Below are 12,010 nucleotides of genomic sequence, written 5' to 3'. Positions count from 1 at the left end.
TCAGAGGGCTAAGCACAGATTGAAGGAAATGTCCGGATTCTAACGTGGATGATTCTGTCCAATTCCTATCCTTTCTTGGGCCTACCAGTGTTCTGCAGTCTCAAAGAACAGTAGGAAGTGGTATTTAACAAAATATGATTTCCTCCTCCTTTCGCACTTATTTTCCAAATTCATTATTGTCTTGGTCAGGAGTTCATACAAGAGACTTCAAGAATCTTAACTCGGAATTTAACACTTGTAAGATGTGGCCAGACAGGGTACTGGCTCACTCTACATCATGCCTTGTCTAGAAAGGTTGGACCAGATGCTCCTTGAGGTGGTTTTCAACCTGGTATTCTATGATTCTATGAATTTTGAAGTGAACTGAAATTTTTTTGGTATCAGTTTGTGGAGCAGGAAAGAAGTTTAAGGGCTTTTTAACTTCATGAGATGAGGCTCTCTTATTGTTAGCTCCAGGATGGCAGCAGGTTGCTTAAGGAACGCTATGCAATATCATCCTCCTATAACAGCTCAAATATAAATGAAATAGTCATACACTCTCCTGTGTTTCACTGAGGTCATCAGCTGAGATAGGGGAGATATGAATATGCTTATAATGCTTTACAGCTTGAACTAGTTGCATGCGAAGCTATCTGGTGTGTAGCTGCAAAATGCAGCCCATGTATGCAGCTGAAGAATTCTCTGGTTGGAGTGAAACAGGCTTCACTGCATGAAGCAGTGGATATAATTATATGTATATTGATATATCATCCAATTAGTTTCCTGCTCCTAACTTTCACTTGAGCTGTGAAACAAAATGATACTGCTTCATATCTACTGAAGCAGAACTTCTTGTTTCATATTCAGCAAAGAATGCGCCATTGAGTGAAAATTACTTGATTTGAGCTAGTAAGTCTGTTCTCCAAGAGAAATCTTCAATTTTATCAGCTGACAGTTTTTGAAGCTTCAATCTCCTAAGCCAAAACCAGAGAAGCAATAGGTTAAATAGATACGCTCTTCAGTAGCAATAAGAGACTGACAAGAAAGGAGAAAGTAAATGTCATGTTTTTAATGCTGATTTTAACAGTCTCCAATGAAGTCAAAGCACCAAACGTTGGGTCCCTTTCAGCAATGCCCAGTGGCACCAAGTTTGGAAACTGCCCAGATGTACCTTGTTTTCAATATTCATCGCTGAAGGGATACTCTGGATGGTCACGCCACCTGTGGATAAGTGAGATGGAGCAAGTGAGCTGCTTGGTTGAAGAGGGATATCACATTGCTTATACCACTGTCATATCTGTCGTATCACTGTCTTGTGCCTGGCAAACCTCTTCCTTGCAATATAGGTGGCCTTCATGGAAGGCTTTTCTGCATATTCAGAAGCTGTCTGCTCTGAATGATCTTCCCTGCAGGGAAGCAAACCTGTGCATTTAAGGAGAAGACTGTGAAGGACCATTTTTAAGGCTTACAGACCTTAAGGACAGATGGAAAAAAACAACAAATGTTCGGATATCAGCTGTTCTTGCTAGTTAACTCAGTGGATTTAACTCAGGTTAGCAGAAGTGTTTTAGCTTCACTATGTGTGCATTGTGGAAGCAGAAGATATTTTTGATCAGATGTCTAGAAAGATCCTCAGAAATAAGGCCTATATTTGAAGGGGAGGTGGAGACACCAGACTGTACTACTTTGGTTTATGCACTTAGAGCTGGCATGAACAAGTCTGGGTCTGGTATGATGCATTTCTCCAAGAGGCTGCCATATCTTGACTAGGTCTGGCGGTACTCTAGCTCAGGCTAGAGGCAGATGCTCTGCAAGGTCAATAGCAGCAGTGGCAGAAAATCTATGAAACAAATTTGGGGTGACCTAGTTCAGGGGAGAATGGTACCATGCAGCCATGAACAACCCTAAGGTGGAGACGCTTCAGGCTTCACTCTAAAAACTGCATGCCCAGGGAAGATACATGATCTAGGATCTCTATAAAAGGCAAGAATAAAATTCCCAGGATCCCGGGTGGAAAAAAACCCAACATGGTTTGCCCATCATTGACAGGCTTGAGAGAGAGGTGGTTGTGTTTTGGTGTGTGTTTTCTTGTTTGTTTGAGAAGATGATGCTAAACCACAAGCTCTGGCTTGACAAACACTTTCCATTAGCAAACGTAAAAATTTCTGAAGAGCATTCTCAGGTGTACCATGGCAGCTGGCTGCTTTGCCTTACAGCAGAGCACAACAAACACTGGCATTTATCCCAGCTGTGGATCGTTGGAGTTTGGGGAGGATACATTTCACAATATTGAAGTTAACTAACTGGAAGGCATCAAACATTTTGAATTGGTTGTGTCAAAACATTTCATTCCAATATTCAGCCAAGCTGAAGTGTTTACACATTAACAGATTGAGCTGGTTCAAAAAACAAGCCACAACACTTTGGCTTGTTTGGTTTCAGTTTAAGTTGACAAAGTCTGAGTTGCCAGTGTCATATCTCTACTTTCCATCTATCGAGCATGCTTGCTAATCAGATTGCACATGTTCAAAGGTCTGAGTCCTTTGAGTGAAAATAATGCACTCCGAGGAGTCAATGCAGCTTGGAATAACTGGTAAAGAAGAGTATCCACAGCGGAGACCAGAAGCACAAGATAGGCAGATGGATTAATGTGAAAATTGCCCAGCACAATGCTTCTAGATTGCTCCAAAGGGAGAAGAAACCACTTCAGACTGGCACTTCCTGAAATACTCATATTTTTACAAAACCTCCATTTTCTATTCAATACTTAACTTGCTAACTTTTTCCTTATGACTGAAATATCCTGTTCATATGGGCTTACTCACACCATCAAACAACCGATTTGCACACAGTACCCATGGTAGTCGATAACTGGGAGGGCCAGAGGAAAAAGCTAGATTTTTTTCCATTCCTGCTGGCATTTGCATCATAGCAGCTGAAGGTTTTGCACAAAGTTGACTAACCAGAATTCCTTCTGTATGATGTTTTGACTTTTCAGATACATATTGCTGAATGAAATAAGAAATCTTCTTAGGTTGGTAACACATCTGTTGCAGTGTCAATTCCAGACACTGTAGTGTGAGAAGACAGAGTGGGCAGATGTATGTTTAGCTGCTCCTTGCATGGCAACATCACTTTTCTAAGAAGCCATTTTTCACAGTTGAGGTCACACTGTATTTAAGCATTTTCCCCAAACATGGCACTCCTGTGGAAAAATAGAGCTGGCAGTAACCATCCTATGCCTTTTGTTTTCCTTGTCCTAAGTGGCCTCCCATGACCAAATTAAGTCTAATAAAGTAAAGCATTTAGTTTATTAGGTTTTTTGATTGGTGGCTTAGAAAGTTCTTCTCTTGTGGTCACTTACATCTTTAATTTTGCTTCTGGAAAAAAAAGGTTCTTGGATTTGTACCAAGGTTACATTTTGTGTGTATACACACTAAAAGTTTAAATGGTGTTTATAGCTTAACTTAGCTATGAAAAAACAAACCATTTCAAATACCAAAACACACATAACAATCTGCTAGGCCATTTGTAAGAAGCCTTCTGGAACCAAAGTGCTGCTAATTGATGGAAGGCTACCTTGAGTTTTATGAAACTAAAGCTTCAGAGCACCTGACTGAGCTTAAATATGGAAGACAAACTCCATTATAATGCTTTTAAATTAGTTCATATTTCCTATCATATGTAACAGCACAGTAAGCGGTTTATTTGTTCCTTTGCAATATTTCCCTCCTCTTTTGAGCAATAGTCTACATTTTAGAGTGCTATTGATGCTGCTATTTTGCTTTGCATTAATTTAAGTGCTTGAGCACACTACAGTTTGTCAAGACACTGATAATCCAGGAGAAGTGCATGGAAACGAATCTTTAGCATTTGCTACACATTGAGAGCCCTGAAAAGGGGAAAGCATAAAATTTGTCCATAAACTGTAGATGCTCTAGAGCTGAAGGAAAAACAAATGGCCTCATTCTCTGAAAGAGAAAGTTGGGTCAGACTGAGCCTTCCAGGGTGGTGAACCAAAACCACATTGGGTAGTAAGCTTTAGATCATAAGCAGCAAGAGATCAAGTCGTGTTAGTTCTCAGGGATAATTGGGAAGTCATCTAGCAGTCAAACAAGCTGCATGGCTTTCTGCTTTCCATACAGGAAGGTACAAGACAACATGACAGCAGGAGAGGGAGGTTGCTGAAGAAGATGGTGTCAGAGGAAAGGCTGAAACAAAGTTTCCGACCACTTGCAGTCACTAAAGATGCATTGTCTTTAATGAGGAAGTTGTGTAGGCAAATTCTGATGCTCTGACCAAAGTATTAGGTAAGAAGAAACATAGCTCTCCCTAAATTAGTCCTGTGGCTATCTATAGCAGTGGTCTTCATTTTTGGCTTTTCACATGGTAACTTATGACAAGTTGCCTCTGGAAACACTAGGTTTACAATCTATGAACAACTGTACTTGAGCAGCATTATGGCTTGCTGAGCACTGGAGTGAAGGAGTGGAAAGGCAAGAAAATGCTCCTATCTGAATTTCAACTCTTGATACCCATACTGCTAGACAGGGGTGATGCTATACTTTGTCAGTGACTGAGACTGTCATTCCAACATAAAGCAACAAGTGGTTAAGGAGGTGGATCAGGGATAGAATAGCCAGATACAGTCACTCTCTACCAGGTGGGCTTTTGACATAAGCATGCAGTACTTGCTTACAGCTCTTATTTTTGCAATGGCTCCAGGAGCATAATAAGGTTGCAATTAAGCCTTACCTTAAAATAAGGTTGTTTATATTAAAAAAAAAAAGAAAGTTATTTTTATTTTTAATCCTCTGAAAAAATGAGAATGTTCTGTGAGAATCTAGGATTCCTTCTGGACTTACATTAGCAGTTCCACATAACGAACGTTTTTGTTCAGGGCTTCAATTTCTTTCATCTCTTTTTCAGTGAGGGAGAAATCAAAGATCTAATGGAAAGAAATGTTAGGCATAAGTTTGCATTTCTTGTTGTAATTAACATTCATATATTGCAGATTTCAGAAGTACAATGCCCCATCCTCCCTCTCTCCCCCAAAATCCATACTTGCATTTATAGGAAAGTCTTGAGAACATGATTAAGTCAGTCCCATTTGCTTGCAGTCTTGTAAGAAGAGAAAAGTAGTCTTGCAAGCACTGGGCCACCAGCTTTGAAAGCGATACATTGGCAGGAAATGTAGGGAGCAGTGTGGGTGCTGAATGCTGCAAGGGTCATGGGAATTAATTCATCTTTTTTGAGCGTAGTGGTCAAGCCAGATTCTTTCTGGTGGTGTGGTAATAAACCTTTCTGGCACACCTGTATGCAGCAACCCTTCGCTAACATAGCTGCCTAACACCTGAAGACTGGGCAGAACGAGTCAATCATTACTGACCACCTACAGCTAGAAACCTTGGTCTGCTGATCTACTGAATTACTGCATCTCACCTGCGCTTCTCATTGCAGTAACTGGTGCTCTGGGATATGCCACCAACTGGAACTTTAGCTACTCCAGAGAGTTAAAAGACATGTAAGTTTCCTCTACTTTGCTCAGTTACTGCTGTAGCATGGTACCATTAAGTGATGGGAACAAAAAGCAACAAATGTGGCAAAGCTTGACATTGGTCAAGGCTACAGAAAGAAATGGGGAAATCACCTTCTGTAAGGGCTAAGCCAGTGTAAGCGGATTCATCCATGCACCATCAAAATACATTTACCTGGAAATTCTCTTTGATGCGTTGTGGATTGAAACTTTTGGGGATTACCACCACCCCTCTCTGGATGCTGAAACGCAAAGCAACCTGCGCCGCTGTCTTGTTGTACTTTTTTCCAATGGCATTCAGCACAGGATCCTTCAGTAAAGGAGGGGAGGACACATTTACCCTGGAAGAAATTTGAAAAAAAAAAAACAGAAAATCAAAAAACTTTAATGCCAAAACATAAAGGCATTTACTTGTTTATGGACAAAATGCTGCACCTTTTTTGACAACTAATGTGAAAGACAGATGAAAAGCTCTGGCATTTAAATCGGAGAGCTGTCAAATGCAACTTCCTAACATTGACTTAGTTTCTACTTCCTCACTTAAGCCTCAACATTCCCAGTTAGACTCTTGCTTTCTGTCAGAGGAGAACTAAGGCAACCTCCTGTACAAACACCTAGCATATTTTAGTGACAGCACGCAGCAGAAGGTTTGCAAGTTTACATTCACAACAGTAGCATTTAGACATTGAAATTTGAAACTACTTTAAAATATGGGGACAAAGGTATTGTGCACAGAGTCCCAGCAGTGGAGAACCATTATTCTTCCCCTGGATATTGTCCTTCTATTAGAAAGTAACATGGGGACTTACCATGTTTCATCCCTGGATGTTCCCAATGGACTGTACCCAACAATAACAATGTCATGTTGTCTGCAAAATTCTAAGAGTTTGGGTTGGGTGAAATAGGGATGGCATTCAACCTACAAGAATAATGTAGAAAGAATGATTAATCAACAGGACCAGATACAGAAGCAAATGGTGTCCCAGTATTTGTGAGAGCTACAGACCAGGTGATCCTTTCAGGAAAGGATGTGTGCTAACGCATAGGGAAACTCAGTCTGTGGTTACTGTTCTAATTGTATGTTGCTGGGTGACGTTTTTTTGGGTTTTGGTGGACAGCAGATGAACACCTGTGATTACGATTTGGCTGCAAGGAATTTTTATTGGCCCCTAGTGGAAAGGTCGCGATAGCTGTGGGGGATGGAGGAGAGGGAAGCTCACTACAGAAGTAGGCTGAGAAAGCAACACATCTCATGTGGGTCAGCTCTTTGTTTCTCTGCCTCTTGCATTCAGGATGACTAATCTAATGTTGATTTTAGGGGAAGTGTTGGCATAAGCTGTTCCAGATAGAAAGGTGATGGGGGGGGATATGTAGAGAGTGAGGTATTTCATAATGCTTATGACCTTGTTACAAGCTTTGCCCTACCACATTGCAAATACTGTTCCCTTACAGGCAGGGATTTTCCTGGCTGTGTTCTCTGTCTCTGGGAAAGGGATGTCTACAAAGTGACAGAGCAACCACTCTTTGCAGGCAGTCTGAAGCTAGTTGGCACATCTATGCTTGCTCACTGGCTAGCTGCCCTAAGCTGTGTTTAATCTTTTGCCTGGTTTTCCTTGACCCAGGAAGCACCAGCAATGCTCAGTGCAGTCTTAGGAGCACGCCAGAAACGGCAATTACATTTTGCACCCGACGGGCATGTTAATACCAGTGAAGGTGCTGGAATTTCCTCCTTTCACAGGCTGCCTTTCCCTGCAGGCCAGAGACAGAAATGAAGGCCATGGCCAACATCCCTGCCCTGCTTCAAGTCAATCCCAGCTCTCCAAGCCACGTGCTGAGGACGGGAAGCTGGTCTCAGTTGGTCTCTGGCCTCTTCTCTGATACTACTAATGTGGATATTCGTTTGTGCCAGATGAGTCAGAAGGGCTACCCCGTGATTCTAGGAAATGCAGTGTCTTGCCAAATGCCAGAGCCAAAGGTACTGGACATTCAGATGGGTCACTGCCACTTACAGGCTCCTCTGAGCCCCGCTGCTGTAATTTAACTTGGACGTGCCAGTCATCTTCATGGGCTTGTTCAGCTCACACGCGGTTGCTTAATGAGGTCTCCTTTTTAACTTCATTTTTTCTCTAATTCTTAATGATGTCTTATAGGAAAGGCACAAGAGAGCAAGTACTGGGAATTTAGGAGTTACTTCTAATGGCTTTGAAGCTTGAGAAGCTCAGAGTGACTCAGGATCCCTGATACTTAAGGTTGTTTTGGTTTGGTGTCAGCTGAGGTAGACATGTCTTCATTGAGGACTGGTTAGCTCTGAATGGTTTGTTTGGGGAATTTTTTGAACTTGAAGGAAGGTACATAGAAGTGATTTAAGATCTGCATTGACTCGGAATTCAGCCTTATGATGGAGCTTTGGCACAAAGGCAATAGTTTAATAGTCCTGGAGCAGGAACAGAGAAAGCTATTGTTTTCGCACCTTCCCATATTTATCTTTAGCCTAGGTAGGATGAGTAATACTTTTCAAGCTAGAAATGGAAGTGTGACAGTATGGAGGGCAGCATCTGTGGCAAAGCATATGTCACCTTTCTGCACATGGTGGTTTTAGGCTGTGCATGCCTCTTCATTCCCTACAGGGCAGAGGCATCATGGTAGGCACTGCCCTTGGCTTGCAGTCGTACCTGGTTGCTGACAGGTTTGTACTTAAGTCCTGGCTTGTTCAGGATCATCTCCAGCTGCCTGCGATTGAAATTAGATACTCCAATAGACTTTGCCAAGCCTGCATCTTTACATGCTTCCATAGCCTGCAAAGAAAGCAAAAGACCAATGTAGTCCTACCTGTTGGCTTGACTCCTTGGAGCATGTGTTTGAGAGATAGGTGGAATATAGACCATCCTTGAGTTTGCAGACAAACCTTTGCTGCAGCAGAACTCATAAGGGCTGGTACCTTCTTGCTATCCTAAACTCCGTTCCCACGTAGGCTTGTTTCCAGGCCAAACCCTAATATTTCATACCTCCTGTAAAGGTAAAATTTGTCTGGAGAGCAGAAAGATTAATCTGAGATACAGATAAGTAAGTGCCAGACATCTGCTTTTAAAGAGTTTTCTTACTTTATGCTGCTTTAGCATTGCCTCAAAGCTGGAGAAGCAAGAGTGAACAGAACAGATTGCTTTCCTGATAAGTCTATTCCTTTTGACTGTACAACAGTTTTCCTTACAAAGTCTCTATCCAGTGAAATCCCCTAAATATCTTGCAAGGCACATCACAAAACCAGCACAGAAAATTTCAGTACAGTATAAATTAGGGGAAAAAAAAAAAAGGAAAGGGAGAGAGGAATTCTAGATATTTTGCACTTCAGACAAATTGTAATACCCTTGCAAATACTGGATATGAGCACACGCCCTGGTCTTCATTAGCCTCATCTGCTGGGTTGTTAAGGGGAAAGAGGTTCCTTTCCTATGGTCTCCCACTTTGCTCCCAGAAAGTCTGCACACAAATACTTCAGTGACTGTTTGAGACAGAGCAGACCCCACTGTGGGGCTGCATGCCCCTCCTGCTGGTTTTGTTATTTCTTTCTGTCTCACAGGAGCTGAAAGCAGGGAGGTAAGAGGCACTATGTATTTGATGACCTCTACTTGGCCTCATATGCTTTGTATCATGCAGTGACAAGTCAGCAAATACAGTCATCTGGAGCCATTTTTGCCTGCTAGCACCATACTGAGAGAGTGAAATTATTTGGATTGAGTTTAGCCAGTTTTATTTAGATTGACACTGTTACTCACAGGCACTCACTGCCACCTATTTTTCTCTTAGCTTATTAGCTGAAGAGAGCAGCCTGCTACAATGAATTCTTTACAATGAGCACTAGCTTGAAGATAAAAACATAACAGTGACCAAGCAACTGTTTCTTTCAACATTTGAGGAATTAGCCGGTGAATAAGACGAATGAACTGCATCAGCCAAAGACAAGGGTAACATAAACAGCTAATGTGGAAGTCCCCATTCCCCCTGAGATGAAGCTTGGGTGGCTCAGCTGCCAGGGAAAAGCCCAAGCCTGCTCCTGGCACTCTCCCACTCTGAACTTGCACTTAATATGTCACCATTTTCCACCTTTATCTGGTCTACCTCAAGTACAGCTAAACTGGGACGAACTGTCCAGCTCTGGATGGTGCAAACTGAAGTGGAATGTGCCCATGCTATCTCTCTTGGTGTGAACTGGGCTGAATTAGGGATGTTTTTGCAGTAGGCTTATTGCAGACAGAGAACTGACCAGCTTTGGCCATGAATTAAAGTGAGTCAAAGGCTTTGAAAGGCAGGAATGTGAGGAAGTTGCAAATCTCACTTCCTGCCTCACCTGAGATTCTGAAGCCAAGTGGCAGTAAGCTTAAGGAAACACCTGGTTAAAGAACTAGAGTGCAGCACAAATGAATTTAGGATGTAGTCTTTCAGGCAAATGCTACTCCCCTCCAAGTTTTCTTAGCAGAAAAAACTTGTGTTCTCATTTGATAATTGAATTTAGAAGTTTAGGTTTTTGTTGTTGGATTTTTTTTGTGCATTTTGGGTTGTCTTTTTTCTTTTCATGGTGAGCTTTAGGGCAAATTCTGTTTTTTCTTGAAGGTGAAAAGCTTCCTTTCTTGAGGAGGATGCAGTCACTTCTTAGTGACTTTCTCCTTCTGTAAAGATCTGATAGAGGAGACAGGTACCACAACTAGCATATGTAGAGTGCACTCTGTTGAAGTACCTGACATCCACATTCCTTCTTTCAATGCTTTATTTTGTTAGAAAAATGATTAAGTGATGTCAAGAAACAAACCCCATACTTTTACAGCATGAAAATTTATCCATGGAGCTAGTAGAATTTGATCCATTTGCCTTGTCAATATGCCTCAGCATTAGTGATGAAGACCACAAGGAAAACTGAGAATGAAGATCTGTGGTTTTAAAGCATGTCTGTATGGATGTTGTGTTTGCTTACCTCCCAAGTGGCACATAAGTCTGTCTCATGGTAGATAATTTTTCCATTTTCATCTTTTGGGTAGATTGCATCTCCAGGCTGAAAAGTAAAACCACATTTCTGTGCTTTAAAGAAAAAAATTCACTCCTCAAAGCAAAGATTTTTCCAGAGACTGATTCTACTAGCAAACAACAACAAGAAAAAAATCACAAGTTTTCTGAAACACCAAAAGTTCAACAGGTCATTTGTGCTGGCCATTTACCACATGCCCAACTGCTAGATCATCCTTGGATGCACTTCACATGAGTGCACACTCAGAAGTTCCCGGATGGCCTTGTTTTTCAATAAACTCTATGTTGTGGCATCCAAAGGCCCAGACTCCTTCCAAAGGACTGGGTTAGAGTACCATCCTGTATTCTCTTATTCTCTTCTCCTCCTTTCTTCCCAGCCCTTCCACTGATCCTGCTTAGCCACCTGGGAAGAATACCAGCTTAATACACCTCCCAGCAGTTGGAGGGACCATTTCCAAGAGCTCTTTTCCATTCATACATGTGTAGCTATAGGAAAGGCTGTGAATCTTTTAAGTTCACTCACCACCTTTCTCTGGGGACTAGGAACTCTTTCTATCTTTATACCCCTCAAACAAAGTTTCAGAGATGAGTTATGAGCGGGTATCTCATGAGCACTGCTTTCTCTTGCTTGCTGGTCACTTCACTGTTGTTGCAGGAATGCATTAACACCTCCCCCCCTTTTGTCTGATCACAATTTCACCTTTTTTCCCATAAAAAACCTCTTCAGTGATGTTTGACATTTGATCTGACTGCGAACTGCTACACTTCAAAGGCCTGGATACAAGATGTTGACATGGTAACTCCTTGGGAACATGCATCTGTGACTAATATGATCCGTAACTGGTGCCTCCAAATTCAGTCAAGTTCAAACTCAATGCATTTCATGGGAAAAGTGAGCCTAAGAAAAACACAGCCTCAGATTTCAGAGGCCAAGGTCTAAGTTACAGGCATAAGCCTGTCTCCTCCAAGTGTGCTGTTTTTTCTCAATGAATTTCACAAAGACAACTTGTTGCCTTTGTTGCTGTGTCTTGCTGAAAAAAAAAAAAGTCTGTATTAGAAGGAGGTAGATGGCTGTTGGGTCAGTTTTTTCTATTAGAAGACAAACTGACATCATAGCTTGAGGTGGAGAAGCACTTTTTACAAAACTACCCCATGGTGTTATGGAAGCAACTGTTCATCCCCATGTTATCCCAGCAGACTCTCCAAGCTCAGTGCATAGCAGCCGGATTTCTTTGAGTTCAGGGGATGAGTCTGAATTCAAGACCTTTTTACTCTGATCCACTTCCAATTCATTAACTTCTGTTCAACACTATTTTGTAGTAGTCAATACAAAGCAATTACATCAGCTGCTTTATCATGCCCCCATTTCCCTCTATTTCTATCACTTGTGTTCTAAAAAGTGAACAAACGTAGGATGAACACTGGTTGAAGATTAAGTTATCTTAACTAAGTGGTGGCAGCTATTGTAGGTTTCCACAA

The 12,010-nt window shown here is 41.7% G+C and overlaps 1 protein-coding gene across 1 annotated transcript in view; it reads right to left on the bottom strand.

Moving 5' to 3' along the window:
* Positions 1–1,028: 1,028 nt before the first annotated feature.
* The window catches only part of AKR1D1 (aldo-keto reductase family 1 member D1), a 35,024-nt gene continuing 24,042 nt past the window's right edge, over positions 1,029–12,010 (bottom strand). The window contains exons 4-9 of the mRNA XM_065680945.1: positions 10,482–10,559; positions 8,188–8,310; positions 6,325–6,434; positions 5,691–5,856; positions 4,845–4,927; positions 1,029–1,200 (exon numbers count right to left, since the gene is read on the bottom strand). Of these exons, the coding sequence (XP_065537017.1) occupies positions 1,158–1,200; positions 4,845–4,927; positions 5,691–5,856; positions 6,325–6,434; positions 8,188–8,310; positions 10,482–10,559 (603 nt within the window). The 3' untranslated portion in view covers positions 1,029–1,157. The remainder of the gene's footprint in view (positions 1,201–4,844; positions 4,928–5,690; positions 5,857–6,324; positions 6,435–8,187; positions 8,311–10,481; positions 10,560–12,010) is intronic.

Source organism: Lathamus discolor, chromosome 1, assembly GCF_037157495.1.
Source record: "Lathamus discolor isolate bLatDis1 chromosome 1, bLatDis1.hap1, whole genome shotgun sequence".
NCBI classification, from domain to species: Eukaryota; Metazoa; Chordata; class Aves; order Psittaciformes; family Psittacidae; genus Lathamus; species Lathamus discolor.
The sequence above is the reverse complement of the archived record's forward strand: the minus strand, read 5'-3'. Positions and strand labels throughout refer to the sequence as shown.